General features: G+C 37.2%; 1 protein-coding gene across 2 annotated transcripts in view; it reads right to left on the bottom strand.

Annotated features, from left to right (window-relative positions):
- Nucleotides 1–21,807, bottom strand: part of slc38a5a (solute carrier family 38 member 5a) — a 39,022-nt gene extending 17,215 nt beyond the window's left edge. Inside the window, exons 1-9 of one of the 2 annotated variants that reach the window (XM_007256180.4) lie at nt 21,559–21,807; nt 9,274–9,387; nt 7,725–7,809; nt 6,353–6,468; nt 1,577–1,650; nt 1,193–1,285; nt 994–1,075; nt 255–337; nt 1–59 (exon numbers count right to left, since the gene is read on the bottom strand). In XM_007256180.4, coding sequence (XP_007256242.3) covers nt 1–59; nt 255–337; nt 994–1,075; nt 1,193–1,285; nt 1,577–1,650; nt 6,353–6,468; nt 7,725–7,809; nt 9,274–9,335 — 654 coding nt within the window. In that variant the 5' untranslated portion in view covers nt 9,336–9,387; nt 21,559–21,807. Of the gene's footprint in view, nt 60–254; nt 338–993; nt 1,076–1,192; nt 1,286–1,576; nt 1,651–6,352; nt 6,469–7,724; nt 7,810–9,273; nt 9,388–15,402; nt 15,500–21,558 lie in introns of those variants that run through there. The other variant, XM_022679356.2, reaches the window with a different exon arrangement.
- Nucleotides 21,808–22,523: the final 716 nt, after the last annotated feature.

Genomic DNA, 22,523 nt, shown 5'->3' with positions numbered 1-22,523 from the left:
CGCTATCAGGAAGAACACCATACAGGAGAGAGAGAAGCCGCTGGTGTAGCCGAGATAACCTGAAAAGGGTTTTATATAGCAGCTATTAGTCTCTTTTGCAGTATCAGAATTTATGCATTACATGTATAGTCCTTATATAATGATGAGCTACTGCTAGGCTTTAGAACATCTCTATGTGTAAAAGTCTTTGAAAGTGGTGACATGAGTGACGTGACAATGAAAAAAAAAGGGAAAGATAAAAGGGATGGATGTACCAAGCTGTCGCATGAGGGCGAGGGGTAAGATCACACAGACACTGACGATCATGATGAGAAACTTTCCTTCTAGATACCATTCCCTAATGAAACACAACAACAGAGTAATGAGTGAATGAAAACATATAGAAAGCATATTAATGTATATGATGCACCTGGGTGATATTAACCATCTGGGATCCACAATCTCACACGCCATCTTAGTATTTATATCCATCTCTTAAATATAATATAGAGCAGAAATATAGTTAAAAACTTTTCTGAATCTTTAGAATCTGCTTTTTCTAGAGCATCTATTTGTGTGATTATATGCGACACATGCTGAAAATTAGTAGGCATCATTGGGCACCCAGTTCACATAGAGGAAAGCGCTGGATCCCCAGCTCTGATTCTGCTTGTACTGTCCAGCATCACTTTCGAGGGAGTGATATGGGGAGAGAGCACCATCTACTGTGGCCAAGTGTTCTCTCTCAGACTCTGGCTGCTGATTCCAAGCAGCATGATTGGGGATTCAAAGCAGCATTCCTCAAACTATACTGAGAGCATCTTTTTAAATGATTTAATTGTATTTGTTTGATATTATATTGTTATTACATCAGTGTAATAAAATAGGGTGTTGAAATGACTACAATAAAGTTTATCACAATTATATATCAATATATATAATTATGACAGCCCTACAAGCAAATTTGTGGACACCAGAGGGGTTAACCAGAGTCCAGAGACCTGTTTTCCTTACCCAGAGCTGTCCTCTTGACCCAGTAGACCGATTATAACAGCGGGCAGCTCAATCTTCACAATATACAAGTAGCTTGACATAGCTGTAAGACAAAAAGATAAAAAAAAATATGAATACTTCACATACAAAAGCTGTTTAAAACATACTGCTATGATTCATCTGGATTGCTGTTTTTTTTGCTTTGCAACAGAACTCTTACCTCCGATGTTATGAATGGTTATAATCAGGCCTGCTACCACCTTCCCCGGCTGCCCAAATGCCCGATAACCCAGCTGCTCATATGCTCGAATTCCTACCATCAACAGAAATATAAATTAAACAAAAGCAAGAGCAGTAAGAGGTCTCCAACTCTGATTCTGAAGAGCTACCATCCTCCATCCTAAAACACCTAAAAACACGCCCCATTCAACTGAAAAACCCTCTCCTAGAGGCAGGAATCAGAGGGATCAGGTGGGATTGGTTAGTGCTGTAGGGAAGGTCTGCTGGAAGATACTGTATCTTATTAGAAGCAGGGTTGGAGATCTCTGGTAAAAAGCATGATATCAGATGATAAATTCATAAATATGAGACAGCAGACACTTACCCACTACTCCTGCACTCTTCAGCAGCAGGTGAATAGAGTAGGCCGACAGAACGGCAATGAAGGTCAGCAAAAACCTAAAACACAATAATATATTTATATGTATATTTATATGTATTACACAAATAGAGATCTATTTTAAGCATTTGTTTCTTTTATCGTTGATGATTGTGGCTTACAGCCAATGAAAACCCAAACATTAGTGCCTCAGAAAATTAGAATATTATATAAGATCAATTGATACTTTTGGATGCAGTGTGCCAAGTCCTGAAAATGAAATCCACATTTCCATTAAGTTAGTCAGCAAAGGGAAGCAGGAAGTGCTGAAAGATTTTGTGGGAAAACTCTGCACTGACTTTAGACTTGATAATAAAACACAGTGGATCAACACCAGCAGATGACATGTCTCTCCAAACCATCACTGATTGGTGGAAACTTCACACTAGACCTCGAACAGTTTGGACTGTGTGTCTCTCCGCTCTTCCTCCAGACTCTGATTCCTTGATTTACAAATGAAATGTAAAATTTACTGATGATCAGTGATGGTTTGGAGAGACATGTCATCTGCTGGTGTTAGTCCACCACAAAACATTTCAAGTTTACACAATACAGCACAACAATCAGTATTCTATCAATATCAGTGTTTTCTTTCTGCTCATTCAGTAGAACTAAAACCCTTCACTCAGACTCACAATATTATTAACAATATTATCAATATTATTAACAGTAAAAATATATATTTTATAATTTTTATTATTGTTTTTATAAGATAATATTAATAATGTTTGTTCAGTTTTATTGTTTAATATAATAAATACTCAGAAATAAAATAAGGAACAACAAAAACAACAGTCATAATAATAATAGTAGTAGTTTTGTAATAGAGTCTGTGTTTGGTGAAATCTGCCTTTGCTCTCCGGGATCATGGTGTTTCTCAGTAACTAAAGCATAAACTGAGGGATATAAACCTGCTCAGTAATCCCATTAGCTAACATTAGCTGTGAGCTCATCTCCTTCCTGGATTAAACCCTGGGATTTTATCTGACACAGCACCGCCCCCTGCTGGCACCCGGCAGCACCTTTCCTTACACTACACTGTTCTGTAATAATGTTAATATAATATGTTACATAATTATATATAACACATGATTACATTCAAAATAGAGCTTTCTGTATTAGTCCTTACTGTCCAAAAGCAGCCTAATTACATTTGTGAATGGACGACATATACATTATACTAGTGCCTATAATATCTCCAAAAATTAAAATATCATTGAAATGTTACTTTATTAAGTAATTCAGTTTAAAATGTGCAACTCATATTATTATATAGATGTATTACACACAGAGTGATCTATTTTAAGCATTTATTTATTTTTTGTTGATGATTATGGCTTACAGCCAATGAAAACCCAAAAATCAGTGCCCCAGAAAATCAGAATATTATATAAGATCAATTGGTGCTTTTGGCAGTGTGGGCAGCGTGCCAAGTCTCCAAGTATCCGCATCTCCATAGAAGTTGTCAGCAGACTTTACTGACTTAAGACTTGATAATAAAACACAGTGGATCAACACCAGCAGATGACAGACATGTCTCTCCAAACCATCACTGATCATCAGTAAATTTTACATTTCATTTGTAAATCAAGGGAGCAGAGTCTGGAGGAAGAGTGGAGAGACACACAGTCCAAACTGCTTGAGGTCTAGTGTGAAGTTTCCACCAATCAGTGATGGTTTGGAGAGACATGTCATCTGCTGGTGTTGATCCACTGTGTTTTATTATTCCCGCAAAATCTTACAGCACTTCATGCTTCCCTCTGCTGACAACTTTTATAAAGGTGTGGATTTCATTTTCCAGCTTGGCACACTGCCCACACTGCCAAAAGTACCAATTGGTCTATTATATAATATTCAAATAGATACTGATACTGAAAGATACTGATTTTTTGGGGGTTTTCATTGATTGTAAGCCATTATCATCAACAATAAAAGTAGTAAACACTTAAAATAGGTCACTTTGTGTGTTATACATCTATATAATATATGAGTTTCACATTTTAAACTGAATTACTGAAATAAAGTAACTTTTCAAAGATATTTAATTTTTTGATGCACTAGTATATGCATACACACAATACAGAAACAAACACATGGGTGTTGTGTAAGACTTGACCTCAAAAACATACACTCTGCGTGTCAACAAACACACACGTGTGTCAAGATATCAAGCTGTTCCTGTGTGTACACGGCAACGCAAACACTGTACACACACTGCATCATCAACCATCAATAAAAGTGCTGTTTCTGGGTGTGTGCTCTACACAACACATTTCTTCTGGTCTAGTTTTGCCACGTAATCTGATCTTACGTGACCCCACAGTATTATTAAAGACAGGAACTGAAGTACTGAAGGCTGATTAATAATAGCCCACAGGCAACAAAAAAGCTCTTTACTGTCGGAGTAAAATTCCTCTGTAGAAACATATCGTAAATATTTAATTTCTCGTTATTAGACGTAATACACATTACATACACACACACACAGACTTTACGGTGTGTAAGATGGCCTGAGATGACATATAAACCGCCTGCATGCTCTTTCAAGCCAAAAATACATAAAAACTCGAATTCTCTGCCTCACTCAAGGATTCAAGGAGATTTTATTGTCATTCGCATCACATGTGGTACATGAGGTGGAACGAAATTGTGATCTCACGATCCAGTTTTACACCCAAAGAGCTGTTATTAATAGATATATAGATAAAAAAAGAATACAATAAAAGAAATAGAATATACAAAATAGATAGATAAATATCCCAAGAATAAAAAAAATAAATAGAGAGTAGAAGGTTCAGCAACATGAAGTCCAGAGTGCAAGTGTGCTATAGCAGCATGATAATGTGAATTAGAGCAGTGGAGATAAAGTGTCTCAGTGCAAGTAAAGTGACCATGTTGGTAAACAGTAAACAGTAATTTGTCCTTGGTGTCAGTGCAGTGTGTTGTTAAGTGGAGTTTAAGAGTCTTACAGCTTCCGGAATGAAGCTGTTTCTGAGTCTTGTTGTTTTGCACTTAATGCTCCGCAGCCTCCGGCCTGAGGGGAGTGGGACAAAAAGTGCATGTGCTGGGTGGGTGGGATCCTTCCTGATGCAGGTGGCCCTTTTCCTGCACCTGGAGGTGTAACTCTCACATACTCTAACATTTTTTAGATTTTTTTAAGTTTTGGAGGCTTCTGAAAGTACACTCTGAGCTAAAAATAAAAGCAGCTCCACTCTAAACATCACCATTCTTTCACCCTATTGGGAACTGAAATGCTTGAAACAAACTAAGCAGAAAAGTCATGCCCACCGAGAGTACTCCAGCTCTCAGGACTTTGCATACACTTTGTGTTTATGGCATCCTGGCAATGACTGCTGGAGCTGCGTCACAAAGCCTCGGCTGCATTTCTCCACTGCTAGGTCATAGAAGGCTGTTCCAAAATAAAGGACTCTTCAGTACTAAAGTTCTAAAGGACTATTTAGTATCCTTAAGTACTAAAATGCTGTATCTGGATCTACTGGAGTATTATTTTTACTTCACTACTGTACTTAAGTACTGAAATGCTGTATGTGTATCTACTGGAGTATTATTTTACTTCACTACTGTACTTAAGTACTAAAATGCTGAATCTGTATCTACTGGAGTATTAATTTTGCTTCACTACTGTACTTAATTACTAAAATGCTGTATCTGTATCTACTGTAGTGTTATTTTTACTTCACCACTGTACTTTAGTATTAAAACTGTATCTGTATCTACTGGAGTATTAATTTTACTTCATTACTGTACTTAAGTACTAAAATGCTGTATCTGTATCTACTGTAGTGTTATTTTTACTTCACTACTGTACTTAAGTACTAAAATGCTGTATCTGTGTCTACTGTAGTGTTATTTTTACTTCACTACTGTACTTATGTACTAAAATGCTGTATCTGTATCTACTGGAGTATTAATTTTACTTCATTACTGTACTTAAGTAGTGGATGAATTTAATATCTTTACTCTGATAAATTGTTTATGAGCAATTGTTATACATTACAATTATAGAAATGTTATGAATCATTCTAAACCCACATTATCAGTAAAGCTGGAGCAGTAGATGCTCTGCACTGTCACCGGGTTTGATGAAGCTGCTTTCTGTAATAACTACACTAATAACACAGTACTGTACTTTCAGTACTTCACTACTACATTTTCAGCCTCTCATCATATATCATTATTTGGGCTTCAGCACAGTCATCTGTACAGTTAACATTTCTGAAAGTCCCTCCTGCATGGAGAGAGGGCTAGACTTTAATGGTCAAAGCACGTCACGCTAAAGTTTAAAGCTTTAGTACTTTATATGACCCTGTACACCTGCTACAGCATGCCGTTTACTGCCGCGCGGAGCTGTGTGTGTGTGTTCAGTGTGGAAGCAGCTGCATTCAGACCTGACTGTTTTTACACACGGCGAGTGTTTCTTTATGTTCAACTTCAAATCACAACTCTAAACTGAAGTAATACAGAAACTAGCTCTGACTGCGCTTCATTTTGGAAGGGATAAAAGTACGAAAAAAGCAATATTAGCATGCTTTGCATTAGCATCCATTGTATTTCTGCAATAAACTACAGTAATTACCAGCACATGCTGCTTACAGTCCTCACTGATAACAATCTGTATCAATAGTGATGCTAATCTATCATTATAGTACACAGACCAATACAGTGCACAGTGTAAAGAGTGATGTTGTGATGATGACTTACAGAAACAGGACGATGCCAGTGTTGGACATAGCGTAGGCCAATCCCAGAATGCCACTGCCCATGATGGCATTGCTGAGATTGAAGATGGACATCCCGAAAGAGGTCTTCCCCTCAAACTGTGAAACAGATAACACGAATCACTATATTAAAACAAATACAAAACAAAATCTTTCAAATCATCACTATAATGCAAACTTTAATGTCTCTAACAGCATTAAATATAGCTAGCAAATTATTCAGCGTCGTCTCAGACTGAATTAATCTAGCACATTTTTTCTAGTCCTCCTGATGCAGCTGATCAGAAAAGTTCAGAAGTTTCTGATGTTCAATTCTTTCCTTTCGTACTTGAGCAACAAAACGAATGTATGTTTTATTTTATTACCCCATCAGATGGCATTATGTGTCTGCATGTCTGGAACATCACACTTCCATCAGAAAGGCATTCAAATACCATAGCAACACCTTAGCAACCACTAAATAACACCTTAGCAACCAACCAATCATGTCACAGCAACACTGCTGAGCTGCTCAGCTGCCCACTCTTTCTGCATACAGATTCTGCAGTAACTGCACTCTCTAATTTAAAATACACCTGTATTTATATTTACACATGGCAATGCATTTTGAGTATCAGAAAAACATCTGGATCCAAGCCACATAAAAATGCAAGTGTAAACACACCAAAACTAGGGATACTAGGGATGCACAATGATATTGAAATTGTATCGGTATTGGCTGATAATTGCTTCTTCTTTTTTTAGTCTTCGACATCGGCTGATGTCTAGATATTTCAAACCAATAGTTGCTCAAGTATTTATTGTTACACAGTACTACAACAGGTTAAATCTGCCTGTTTTATTTAAACTGTTTATATTTAATAGGACAATAAATTTAAAAACTAATTTCTTAGCAGATGCCTTTCATTTTACTGTTTGCATAAATTTCTTTAAAAGCTAAAATGCATGGAACATAAATGTTTCATTTGTTTCTAATGTTGTATCAGGGGTGTATGGTCTCTCTGTAAGTTTGTACATCGGCAGATATATACATGTACCCCAAATCAGCCCCAAACTCCGACATTAGTGCATCCATAACAGATACAAATCTATTATAACAATACAAATACATCCATCTATCCATCTAAGATGCATTTAACAACCAAAACTTCTCCCAGTACAACTAAAACTCCTCCCAGGACAACCTAAAGAGACCAGTAATAAGTGCTGTGAAAAAGAACGGGTTGGATTTTAGATTTCATTCGAACCGGATACACATTTGACTACAAAGTGCACAATCAGATACACATAATACTAATGAAGTGAAGTGTTCAGGTGTGAACTGGGTTTGTGGGATCTGGTGATGTAATACGTACATCTGTAAACTGTGTTTCTCCAGAGGCGTCAGTCTTCTGGGGCAGAAACTGGTCTCTCTCTGCCATGCTCTCTAGAGAATCAAATCTATTATACATAAAGAAAGATAATGAGAATGAATAGGACAGATTTCTGCATCAGTACTGTATGACTGTAAACTGCAGACACAGTCTTAGTAATTAAACAAAAAAGCGTGTTTATCGTTCCATATTGTCAGACTATAAGGCACACTTAAAACCCTTTAATTTTCCCAAAAATCGACAGTGCCCCATATAATCCAGTGCACCTTATGTATAAATTTTACCAATAAAGTATTAGGGAGCAGTAAAGCCACTCTGCTCAAGTACAGCATTATAAGGGTGAGTTTTCAGTGATTTTTTTCCAGCACTAAGGCCGGGTGCAGCAGCATTAGCACTAGCTGCTAACCACAGCCCTAGTTCTATCGCCGTTTTAGGGGTGAACATATTGGACTGTAGTCTGCACATTTACTGTGTTAAAACAAGCTACATGAGACAAACCGCTAACTAATAGCGCCCTGGGTTACAAGAACACTCAGGGTTCCTCATTTTGCGGCTATCTGGCAGGATTACATATTTACTTTAGCAGCTAATGCTAATGCTGCTGCACCCAGCCTTAGTGTTGGAGAAACTACAATAAAAACTCACCCTTAGACAAAATATTTGCAATTTAAGCTTACTGTAAATAAATGGAAGCACTTTTCTCACCCAAATAAACAGGTTTCAAGAGAGAAATCTGAGTAGATTGACATTCAGCGCTCACTTGACTTTAAAAGAAAATGTTTTGTCTAGAATTACATTTTTGTTTACCAGATGTTCATTGATAGTGTGCTTTATAATCTGGTGTGCTTTAAAGTCTGAAAAATAAGGTAGATATTTTTGGGACTGTATATAAAACAAAAGCTGTGGTGATCGGACCTACAAATTAGTAGTTAATTCAATTTGTTTTTTATCTTCATGAGAAACCAGTATCAAAAATACCGATGTGAAAAACAATTCTTCTAACTAAACACCATTTATCTATTTTAATTGAGGTATTAATCATATTAATTATTATATTTTTTATTCCTAAAGACACATAATAAAATAACTTACAATAATGAAGAAAATAACTAAAAATACTGACATATGGATATTTGTTGGGGGGTAAATGATGCTGTAAACGACTTAAAATGCATTTAAATGTAATTAAATCAACCTATTGTACAAATCTGCATGTGAAATGTATGAATACTGTAGATGACTACAATTAGAACTGCTCTGTGTGTTTCAGGCCAGAGCATTTCATTTATCAGTAAAGGAAATCTCAAACCCGCAGCAGAAACATTTGACCTTTTGCGGAGAACAAATTACTGTGTGAAAAAAAGTACTGTGTGTTAGAACTGACATGTGATCAGGTAACAGGTTCAACCACAGGACACTTTTAATGGGAGGAAGATCTTATCTTTAACACCATCTAAGAGTAAACAGGTAGCAGAGCTTTTTATATATCTGTGCTGGGATTTTGTAGCAAAACATGGAACATGAGACGTACCCCTCCATAGATTTTGAGGTGGTGGGCTCATGGTGACCGTTAGCCATCTTCTGAAGCTCCATACTGGCCTACTGAGTGGAGGTGCTGTCTCTAAATGAGCTTAGAAAACAGAACCTGAAACACAAAACATAAAACAAAGCATTTTAATTATTAGTGTAACTTTTTACATTTACTATTCATCACAGATGTAATAAGTACAGGTACATGTATTTAGAATCACACGTCACACTAGTTTGGTCACGGTTTGGTGAACACAGAAGCAAGAACAATACAAAGTCCATATTATTAGGGTAAATAGGGTAATTTCACAAGCCTCTTTGCCACCCAGAGACCTTAAACAGTAGCTGTTCGAAAGCCTCTGACTAGGGAGTACAGTGGCTTAGTGGTCAGCATGTTTGCCTTCCGGATTGGGGTCTTTGGTTCAAGTCCCTCACTGAGTAGAGTTTCTCCTCATGTCCATGTGGGTCCAAAAACATGGCGATTAAGTACATTTGATACTCTAAACTGTCCTGGTCCTGATGTGTGTGAATGACTGTATGCCCAGATATGGATTTCTCCAGGTGGATGGTACACTATGCACGATGACACCTCTTACCAGTGTGTGTGTGGGTGAGTGCTTAGTGTGAATGTTTGTGTGCAGAATGTGACTATGAAGTGTCCTTGGGTGCCTAGAAAAGTGAAATAATAACTATAATAAACTACAGTATAAACCCTTAAAAAACCTTATATAAGTATATAACTATATAAGTTTTAAATAATAATAATAACAAAATATTTCTGCAATATTCTGGTTTTAACGTCTTAAGTCAGGTCATGAAATAATGGTGTACTGCACAAGAGCAATACATCTGTGTTTTTAGGCCACGTTTACAGACGTTTACCAGGTTTAAGTCATTCAAATCTGATGTGGCTCAGATCAGATTTTTTCATGGCTGTGTGAACGTGCCAAATCTGATTTTTTTTTTTTTTCAAATCAGATTGGAGTCACTTCTATATGTGGTCCTAAATCAGATACGTATCCGAATTATGGACATGTGACATGAATGTGAACGGTCAAATTGGAATTAATGCTTTTTTTAATGCGTTTTTGCTTTTACAAATGCCTTTTTTCACCTCCTCGGTCTGAGCATGAACTTCAGACCAGCTGTTTACTGTTTCTCCACTCCAGCAAAAATATGTGAATGGGAACTGTCAATATAGACAAATCCGATCTGAGCACAAAATCGGATTTGAGCAATGTGGCTTGTAATGTGACTGTAGCTTTATCATTGAACATGCTAATATCTACACTTTCTTTACAGCTTAATTAAGTAACACAACATGCTATTTTAGTGCCTTAAGGGGGCATTATATGGCACTATATGGAAAGAAAATCATACCAAACCATGAGGTCCAAAGCGTGGTGTGAACTGAACTACAAATTCGTGTAACGTTACACCCCTATCATTATTTGAAGAGGTTTCAAACTTCACAGGAGAAGGGGACATACATTTATATAATTTGGCAAAAATATAGATATTTGTTTTTTTTTCGTGTATATTGATATACCCAATCAAACGATGAAAAAGATGTGTTAACCTTAAAGATATTTCTTTAAGCTGAATACAAAACACACAATGCTGCACTCTCTCTGTCTCTTTCACTTTCACACACACACACACGCACGCACACACATATGTACACACCTGTTTCCATTTACAGACACACACACACACACACACACACATGAATACATACAGTACTTACATAAATATACATGCATATATATACACACAGACAACAGCAGGCAGATTAGTGCACCGGCTCAGAGCTCATTCATAAAAACATGTAATAACCTCATGTAATGAGTGGAAGTGAGTGGGAATGAGTGGGAGTGAGTGGGAGTGAAGGGGAAAGCTGTTTAATTCAGTGGATCAGTGCAGACCTTCCATCACAATATATCAGAAAATATTTACCTGCTTTAAAGGTTTTATGAGCAAGAATTACAGGGAATCTCTGACACGCAGGATGTGCGCTGCTGTGTGCGTGACGTCATATTCCACACTGTCGATAAAGCAGTAAAACTCACAGTGTTGCGCAGGCAGTGGAAAACCCTGCGCTGATATAGAACAGATGTGGGTTTGTGGACAAGTTTTAGGTTTATTTTTCAATTTAAAAAAGTGCTTGTACTCTTTATTGTGTACAATACAGCACAAGTTTTAAAACTCAACAATCCAGTAAAAAAGAGATTGTATTAGTTTTGTTAGGCACAATTTTAGCATTGTGGTCTTAAATTCTGTCATCTTTATAAGATAATCGCCTCAAACGGCTGTCAATTAACAGCTGTGCCTTGTGATGAAACTGGCACTCATCAGGACCACCCCAGGAAAGGAAGAGCAAGAGTTCCCTCTGTTGTACAGGATAAGTTAATCAAAGTTACCAGCCTCAGAAACCACAAGTTAACCCTTTCATAACTGAATTTTATATATATTATATTGTTTATGCGATGCACACAAAAGAAAACTCTAATATACTAATATAAAATCTATATAAAATTGTAATTTATTTAACTGAATTATTTAACATTAAAAGCTTATTTTTCATACATCATCCCTAAACAGTGCAATAACATGTTATCTAAATCACATGAAATCTGTTCAAATTAGTTTATCTTATTTTGCTTCATTGGCTCTAGTGCTGCCATGTGCTAATGTCTGGGTTGCTGTTTTTTCCAGTTCAGTGGGCGGGGCTAAGCTGCTGTTCCGTTGGGTTGTAAACTTTTTCATTGGCTGGTTAATGGTCTATTCCGATGGACAACAGGTCTCAATTACTCAATTACTGTCATGTGACACAGAACATAGAAAAAAATATATATATATTATGTAATGTACGCAGGGTCTGAAAGGGTTAACATCTCCCCAGATGAGGACATCTAAATGCTTCACAGAGTATTTTTTGGTTTGTTTAACACTTTTAAGTTACTACATGATTCCTTATGTGTTCTTTATAGTCTGGATCACTTCAGTATTCATTTACATTGCATGCAGGAAAAAATACTTTTGACTGGTACTGTGTATAATATTATTGTTGCTATTATTGATAGTGGTTTTATTACCGGTACTTTTTTTTCTGATTTTACCCCATTTTCTCCCAATTTGGATGTCCAATTGTCCCACCCCTTCGTGCGTTCCCATCACCGATGACGCCCGTGACCTTCGGAGGATGCGGACGAGCACACGCCTCCTCCGACACGTGTGAAGTCAATCACCCCTTTTTTCGAGCTGCTGCAGATGAATCATTGCCTGAGCAGCTAGCGCGCTCGGAGGAAAGCACAGCGTCTAGGTTCCGATTCATCCGCTCACAGACGCCTCGTGCCACCCAGCGCCACCTTAAGTGTGATGGGGAGAGAGCGCCATCTACCCACCCCAGAGGGAGCAGGGCCAATTTTGCTCCCTCTAAGCACCGGCAGCTTGATGGCAAAGCTGCATGAGCGGAGGTTCGAACCTGTTTATTACCAGTACTTGTTATATTAAACTCTTATACCTCCACAGTTGATACACAGCTTTTTCAAGCATACAAAAAAGCTAAACCTAACCTAAAAACACTGAAACACTGATCACATGTACTGTAGTTCCCTTACTTATTCTACTTACTGTTACTGCTGGTGTTTCAGTCCTTAGCCATCTGTACAATACAACATATCATTTACATCTGACTGCTTCAGGGCCTACCACAAAATCCACACCACCACACCTCTCACCCTATAGAGAGGAAGCAGCTGGAACTCTCTGACAGCCTGCCAGTACTGACTCTTATCACCTTCGGAGCCGCATAAGGACTGATGATGAATGTACAGACACCAGGGTAAGCATGTAGGTCAGGAAACGCTTAGAGAGGCACAGACACGGTTAATCTGCTTTTGGCAAAACAGAAGCAGAGAAGCAGGGGAGCCTTCTCACGGCACAAGCTTCACACCAATACAATAAATTACTTTATTTTACAGTTACATAAAAAAACTCTACAGGCTGTTTCACTTCACTTTCAGAGATACTGACTTTACTGTAGATCTTTAGAAAATAGTAAAAAAAAAATGGGAGGAGAAATCTGGCACACCACCAGAAACTGCAACTCATGGTGGCATGTCTGGTTCTCATATGCAAAAATTATGAGTAAGAATATAAACAGAGAGAATAAACACAGCAAATCAACCAACTTTCCTTAGAGAGTGAGCTTTCCTCATAGTCAGATCCAGGTCAAGAGCTTAAATCAACAGCCAAAGAATTTACAAATTAAACCAAGGTAATATTAATGCTTAGAGTACATGGTTTATGTCTAATATCTATTTCTATTTATTTTTTATTTAATTTGGTTGATATGCACTGTGAACTGGAATAAATACAAACCTGATCAAACCATATTGCTAAAAACTAAGTTTTTCTAAATTCAAAATTTCTGTATCCTAAAATTCAATTCAATTTTATTTATATAGCAATTTATATTTTTACAACAAATGTTGTCACAAAGCAGCTTTACAGAGAAACAGGTCCAAGCCTCTTATGAGCAGCACCACAGTGATGCCAACAGTGGCAAGGAAAAACTCCCTCATACTAAGAGGAAGAAACCTTAGGAGGAACCAAGACTTAGTCAGAGGAGAACCCATCCCCCTCGGGTCGACCCTGACAGAAAAAAAACTACTATAACTATACTATTAACTATAGCACTATCCAGACGGGATTAGTTTCTCAGAAGGACTTTTTAAAAAAATTATATTTCAGACTTCTACTTAGTGATAAAACTTTTGCATACAAACTGCAATTGAAAAAACAGGAGGACCACGAGGTTTTTTGTCTTTCTCAGTCACATGACATCACGTTCAGTAGCTCCTCCATTTCCATTCTCTGTTGTGTTTACGTAGATCACCATGGAAAGTGTAATTACGGTGCGTGGCAGTGGACAAATATCTATTTTATTAAACGCGAGGTGGCGAAACTCTGGAAGGGACTAAAATTACCGGAAAAGTAGGTAATTCAGCCTATAATTTTCCCTGAGAAAACACATACCTGGTCGTTCTGGACAGGAATAAAATCACAGAAGACCCCCCATAAAAGAGAAAATGACCCTAGGACCCCCTTAAAAACGAATCCCGTTCAGATAGGGCTCTTGTTTTTTTTTCACCTTGATACTTCATAGATATCAATCCAATCATTTTGGGTACTACTAGATGTTGAATTTACTACAAAGTTTTATCCATGTTTTTTATCCATATGTTGGCCCCACATATGGATGTAAGTGATGGGCCCCATCTGGGTTCAACACTGTACATTGGGGCCTAGAAGGGACCCATGTGAGATTAAGTTTGGATTGTAACAAGGGGCCTATTCAAATTCAAAAGTCTAACTGGGTGAAGTGTAATAACATATGTACAAACCCACTCAGTGCTCATGAGTTTTTCTCATGTGCTAACTTACTGTACAATATATGAGACATGACCCATATACTGCCCATTAGATTTGTGCTCGCAATAAGAGCCCATTAATGTAAACAGACAGGTATGTCAATGCTTTACACTCCATTATATTTTATATTTTTTCTGAAAATCTTCATATTTAAAAGTTATTAAGTATTGTTCTATATCATTCTCACTTTATCAGAGGCATTAAATGGTAAAAATGTAAAAAAAAAAAAAAAAAAAAACAATAGCTATTATTGTTTATTGCAATAATTTCTGGGACAGTATATTGGTCAAACAAAATCCACATTTCCAAATTTTTATAGCTATACAGGCGGTAACAAAACTGAGCTATTTATTAAATTACGTTTGATATAAAAAATTCTCATCTTCCTTTTTTTATCATAGTTTTGATAAATGTAGTCAGTCGATTGTTAAACATATAAAAAACATATCAAGATAAGCTGGTTTAGCTAAGCTAGGACAACCAGCCTGACTAAAAGAATAATACAGTAAGAGCTGGCCGGCTTTAAGGCGCGTGGTTCCTGTCTGATGCAAGATTTCCTCACTGCTCCACACTCTTCCCTACACACATACACACACACACACACACACACACACTTTCCTATACACACACACACAGACTGTATACAGAATAACTGATTCATTCACACAGGGGAATGGGAGAGTTGGCTACTCACCAGTGTGTGTGAGGAGGTGTGAGGAGAGACTGTGCTGAGAGTGTTGCCGTTGCTGTGTTTACAGGGCTCAGGTAGATACCTGCTCACTCATAGTGTGTGTGCGTGTGGAAGGGGTGTGTTTGTGTGTGTATGGTGGGAGGAGCTTTACCTCCTCTTACCTGTCTTCATACACACATTCATACCCCCCCCCCCCAAACACACACACACTCATATACAGCACAGATGATTGGAGTGAGGAAGTGAAGATTAGCTCCACTCAGAGGGAGGTTGGAGTATGAGTGTGTGTGCGTAACATCCAAGCAAACATCCAGGTCTCAAGATAATATAATGCGCCCTTAGTGTCACAGCATAGTAGTTTAAATTTCATATAATCTCTGTGTAACTATGCATTTTAAGCTTTACTCTGAATTAAAACATTATTACACATATACGATATAAGATCGTACTTTGACCTGCACTTTGAATTACTTTTTTTTTTTTTACATTATATACAGTTAAAGTTTGAAACTTACTTAAAAAACATCTGCAACTCTACCTTAAACATGTTTTTAACTAAATGGCATTTTTTTGCTAAAACTGTCCACTCTGCCATGCAGCTTGCTGTACTGCACGACAGAAATGAAAAAAAGGGGACATAAAAAGGTGATTATGCTGAAAAATATGATTTCTGAGCAGTCAGAATAGTTAAAATAATTGAAAAATTAAACACAAAAAAAGCCACAGTGTTCTGATGATGACCCAGATACATGTTTATATCCCAGATAACAAAGAAATTAAACTTTAAATTATGAATGAAATACATTGTTATATTTTACGTTGGTGATGGAACAACAACCTTTAAAAAAAACTTTATTTAACATTGCCTCATCGGCATCGGTTAGTGTTGAAACTCTGACCCTGGTATTCCAGGTATTCTATTGTTCAAAGTTTGGGTAATGCTGTTTTATTAATATTATTATTATCTACATATTTAATGTATGCAAAGCTTAATACAAACAACACATGAAACCACAGTGTTACCAGGGTAATGTGTGCTTGATTTTATGTGTGTCTGTTTATCTCTCCCGCTTTGTGTATGAATGTGTGTGTGTGTGTGTGTAACACTGGATGGAGAGCGTCAGTAATGAGATTAAGAGATCAGTCTTTTTTAAGGTTGCCTCGTGCAGCTGCTACTGAACGGCCATAAATCCCTGGCCCTCCACACCCTGCAGTCTCTGGGGTCTTCCTCCACTGCTAATCAGTTAATCAACCTTACTGATCTACTTTATTTCTCCTGAGATCTCTGTAGATGAAGTATTCAATATAGTTTTATATAAATGTATTATACATATATATATATATAGTAACATGCAGTTTCATTATATGTAAGTTATGCATGTAATGCTATCCTATGTATAATTCATTAATTAATATACCTTGCTGGATGCTAAATATGTAAAGAACATATTAGCAATATATTACTCTACATCCTGTTGGATTGAGCCACCAGAAAGCAGTACATATGTTTATACTATAGTAGAGTTATAGCACTAGTGGTAACAATACTACTATGCTACTACTCTTATAATAGTACTATATTCATTGCAGTTTGCTGTATGTGTAAGTATACTGTTTTTTTCATACTATAAGACAAACTTTAAATCATAAATATCGTCAGTGTGTCTTTTAATCTGGTGCGCTTTATGTATGAATTCTAATAGTCAGGTTGTAAGGAGCAGTAAAGTCACTTTGAAGTACAGTGTTATACAGGAGTTTCAGTTCTAATATCCAGCACCAAGGCTGAAGCAGAATTAGCATTAGCTGCTAACCGCACTAAGCGTTAATTTTTTCGATGTTCAGAGGTGAATATTATCAGCCTGTAGCCTGCTGCTAACTCCGGCTAGCACTGCTGGAGCAACATTAGCATTACCCGCTTACCGCGCTTGCTCTGTCACAGTTCAGAGGTGAGTATATCTGACTGTAGCCTGTGCAATTTACTGTATTAAAACAAGCTACGTGGGACAAACCGCTAGCTGATATTGCCCTGGCTTCCCGAAACACTCAGGGTTCCTCAGTGTAGCGCTGTCGGGCGGTCTTTACTAGTGCTAACCGTGGCTAGTCCTATTAGTTAGCTGCTAATGCTAATGCTGGCTTACTGAACTAGTTGGACTGATTAGGGTGAGTCAAAAGTCGCAGAACACCATCACTTTTTCTTTTGTTTCTAAAATAAAGGGATCTTCTGAGACTTTTCTTCAACCCTGTATTATAAACAGTTTGGTGGGGTGTCACAAAAAATATATAATAATTGATATTAGGAGATTAAAATACAAGAATCCTGAAAAAATAGGATATAGATATATAGGAAGTTTTAGATAAGGGGGCATTGTAACTAATTCTACTCAATGACAAATGCATTATCCACTTTCGTCTGTGTTGCTCTGGATGTAAACTAGAAGCTGAAAAGGCCTAAAGATCTTTGAGCATATGTGTGTGGAGTAATTTATCAGTAATAAAGTGAATTGAAAGAATAATAAAGTTTATATGCAGTCTCGGAGCAGTCACAGAGCAGGATATTGTCAGTGCCTGGTGAGTCAGACAGGAACTGGGGCGTGACTCAGTGGGCTGTGCTGTGGAAACAGCCTTACCGAAGTGTTAAACCATGACCACAGCATGGGCCCTTTATCCACTGCAATGGTGGAATAATCCTGCTGGTATTTTAATTTACAGCAGACACTTGACGTGTTTTAGCAGCAGCTATTATTTGAGTGGGGGGTCATTATAACCAGCAATGCAATGACACTGGCGTACATGGAGGTGGTGTGTTAGTGGTGTGGGCTGTGCTGGTATGAGTGGCATACCTGTCAAGTCTCCCGTTTTGGCCGGGAAACTACCGTATTTTACTCCTCTTTCCCGCCGTCTTCCCGTATTAGTATTTTCCCGTAAATTTCCCGTATTATATTAAGATAAAAAAACATATATATTATTGAGGAGACAGGGCACTGACTGCTCTGTGTCTCTTAACCAATCGTGGAGCCGGTTCAAGGAGAAAGTCCCGCCTTTCAGGAGAAACAGCCAATTAGCTTGCAAAGGAGGGTCAGTGTGGGGAAGCCCCCCCCCGTTGCGGTGAGTTCAGGCAGCTAGTCGGAGCTGCTGATGTTAAAACATATCTGGATATACAGCGATTTTTCTAAAAGAAAGGTAACGGTAGGCTAAACATGCAAAACTGTGATGAGATTTTTCTGATAGCTGCTTAAAAATACTCGTCTCCAAAATAAAACACACAGATTAAACCTTTTAAAATCAAAAAATACAGCTTGTGACTCGGTTTAACTAGAAATGTGGAGAGGACCGAAATTAACTGAACTGATCAGGGGTGGAGTGATCAAAAGAAAGAAGTATTAGTTAAAAATTATTAATTGTGTAGGCCACTTAGGACTAATTTTTACTGATGGAATATATCTGGTCCATGTCCTTTTAGTAAAAGCTCATAATACTATTTTTAGGTCACCAACAGTCATTTTGCCGAATTTGTGCACCCTTTGTTCAATTTTAAATCCATTAAATAAATAAAAAATATATTATATAAAAGAGTGCATTTATGCCAAAAAAGACATGAAATCTTAACTTTTTAAAAAATATATAGAAAAGGGTTTTTAATTTGGCTGTATCAAAAGATTTTTTGTAAACCTGTCTTAAAATGTAAGGGATACTGAACCTTCCTTGGGCTGGTGGGACAGCTTTAAGGGTACATAGGGAAATATCTCTTATTTTTAAATCTAAAACTTGACAGGTATGATGAGTGGATCAGACACAGCAGTGCTGCTGGGGTTTTTAAACACCACCATGTATAGTCAACATTGTCCTTTGGTCAGTGTCCTGTAGGCAGCGTCCTGTGACCACTGATGAAGGACTTGATGGTGACCTACACAAACTGCAGCTACAGATGAGCTGTAGTGTTTCTTAGAAATATGAACTTTTGAGCCTGAATCTGTCCCCAAATGTTTAAATAAATTAGATGTCAAGGAGTTTACTATTTGGTGTTTTGGCATGTTTTTTATGTTAGGAGAAAGCATGCATTTCTGTCTACCAGCTTCCTGAAATTCTTTTGAAATTCTCAGGGAGTGACTCGCGCCCCTGTCGAGGCCTTCTGATGAAATTAACAAAAACATGAACTTCTGCTGTGGTTTCAGCAGTTGGATGATAAAGGGATTCACTATCTTGCTGACCTTATACAGCTGTGTGTATGTGTGTGTGTGCAGGTAATATTGTTACAATTGTCCAGTTTAAACACACACAAACACACACACAAACACACACACACACACACACTCTTACACACACACACACACACACACACACACACATTATCTATAAAGTGCAGATGCTGCTCTCCAGGAAAGTCTGCAGGGTTTCTGTATTGCAGTGAGAGTTTGACAGATAAGACAGTATGAATGAGACTCTCTCATTCATAGAGATATGGCCAGGACAGGATATGTCCACTTTGTCAGGACAGCACATGTCAGACAATTCTACTTTTTTTTTCATATTACATATTTCATACATATATTTTATTCCGGTAGTATCATATTAAAGGGCCCTTATCCTACACAGGACATTTGCCAGTGTTAAATCAACACTGTTAGTGTTAAATCAACACTTTTAGTGTTAAATCAACACTTATTAGAGTTGATTTAACACTAACAGTGTTGATTTAACACTGCCAAATTTCCTGTGTACAGTTCCTTATTTGTATTTTTGTCCACTTGTAATGTTTGTATAAACATATGTATGAGTCACAATTCATAAATTACATGACAATAAATAATCTTTATAGACCTTAGAATTTAAGTAGCATTGTGTAAGATATGTATGTCTTGCTCCTGGACTCCCCCTACAGTTAGTGTAATTTGTACTTTGAGATACATTTAGAAGACACACTTTACACATGCATTTCTGGACAAGCTGAAAGACACTACTATCATGCTTTATGGTGCACCTTATGGTGGCCTATAGGATAGGTGTGTATGGATGTGAATTTTGTCAGAGTCACTTGTCCGACCCATGGACAAATCTAGCCAGATTTCACCGGTAATGATCATTACCACCCACTGTGCTATCCACTAAGAGATGCTGCTCTTCAGAAACCCTGCAGTGTTTCTGTATATACACTGTGGGTGGGAAATAAAGTTTTCTATGATGTATTCCCAATACACACGTCACACTGTGGATAGAGGAATGTTAAATGTCTGCAATCTACTGGTTCTTTAGAAATGGAATTTCCTATCCATCTGGCACCCACTATTCGGCCACAACCATGCCAACTCTATTAGCAGGCTGGTCCATATTCAGGCTCACTTACAAGATAACACCTTACAACTTGTACATGTCAGTGTATGTAAACTTATCTGTAAAAAGACTGTATGGACCAGGGAGTCAACACCTTATTAAAAATTACCTATGTTTATATATTATGACAAATTATTTTCACATCAGAAAGACAAGGCATATGTGATTCTTCATGATTTGAGATGTTAAAGAGAAACAAGTTGTAAAAAGCGCTTGTAAAGTTGTAAATGATCGATTTTGTACATCTAATCACTATATTTCTAATCTATTTTAATTGAAATTTTGAAAATTTATTTGAAAATATATTTTGACTTGAACAAACCCAGAATAATTCATTTGACACCAAATAAAGTGTTTCTTTATGTTAAAGACAGATTTTACACCTGAAACTAGTTTGGGAAATATCTCCTTGTTTAGTATAGTAAAATACATCATTACAGGCACATTGAAACAGGAATTCATCACATGCATGCAGCATCTAGCACATTGTCTTGCTATCCGTTAGAAATACTGTGTATACTGGCGTACTATACTTTCCACTATTTAAAAACATTACTGAGAGTATAATTACACAGATATGTGTAAAAATAAAACACATAATGTAATGATTTGCCTCTATAACAGGTTTTATTTAGTCAGTTCCATGTGCCATGTGGCAGATAGCACATGTATGAAGCACATGGTGAGTAGAGGAACAGAGGAAGCACATGAATATTTAACCAGCTCATCTACTACACTCAGACAACATCCATTCATTCAATGGTGTCCTCCATAAATGACACATTTTACTGTCCAACAAACAGGCGAAAGGTCTTATACCATTCTTCTTACCTTCTTTCTTCTTCTTTGTCTTCTTTTACCCCTTCTACTTCGAGAAACAGTTCCTAGAACTTCTGTGAACTCTCTAATGTAGTTTCCAACAAGTCTTTTCTTCTGTTCTTTTAAAGTTCTGGTGATCCTGCTGGAAATGTCACTCTGGGGAGAAGGTAAATGAGACAAAATGAGAAGTAGAGAGAGAAAAAGACACAGAGGGAAGGAGAGATGCGAAAAGAGACAGAATGAACTTGAGAATGAGAATGAAAAGTCCCTCCCCTAAAAAGAGCGGGTGTTTGTCCCGCCTTTAAAGGCTGTTTAATATCTTTTCTTCCTTCTACGTACTTCAGCAGATTTAAAGGGCCCGTATCCTGTATTTTTCATGTATGGTACTTTTTCTCACAGGTCTGATCATGATGTTTATATTATTTTATATTGTAAAAAACTGTTTCTGGTACATGGCTCTACATGACCATGTCTTTATTCCTTAGAATTAAACAGGTTGTCCACTATGGGTGGTAATGTCCTCTATTATGTATTCTTAGTACATGCAAGATACTGTGGATCGAGGAATGTTAAATACCCGCACAACTTCAGAAATGGAATTTCCCATCAAACTGGCATCACTTATCAGGCCTCACTCTAACTCCATGACCATGCTGACCAATGTTCAGTCTCACTCACTACATAACACCTTGTATATGTTCTAATATTTTATTAATTGGCTGTTCTGTATTATGGCTTGTTTAAAAAGTGTCTCAGACTGAAGCCATTTTTGTTAGCCCCAGTGTTGTAGACTGTGTTTACATATATATGTAAAAAATGTATGAAGCAAAAAGAGGGCTGTTTTTTGTACATAGCTCCTTATGACAAGCTCTTTATTCCTATATAGAATTAAATCGATTGTTTTTAGGTAAATGGATGCATACAACCAGCTTTTTATTCCTATATACAATTAAACAGGTTGTTTTTAGGTAAATGGA

This window comes from Astyanax mexicanus, chromosome 12 (assembly GCF_023375975.1).
Source record: "Astyanax mexicanus isolate ESR-SI-001 chromosome 12, AstMex3_surface, whole genome shotgun sequence".
Lineage (NCBI taxonomy): Eukaryota > Metazoa > Chordata > Actinopteri > Characiformes > Acestrorhamphidae > Astyanax > Astyanax mexicanus.
Note: the sequence above shows the minus strand (reverse complement) of the source record. Positions and strands in the feature narration are given on the sequence as shown.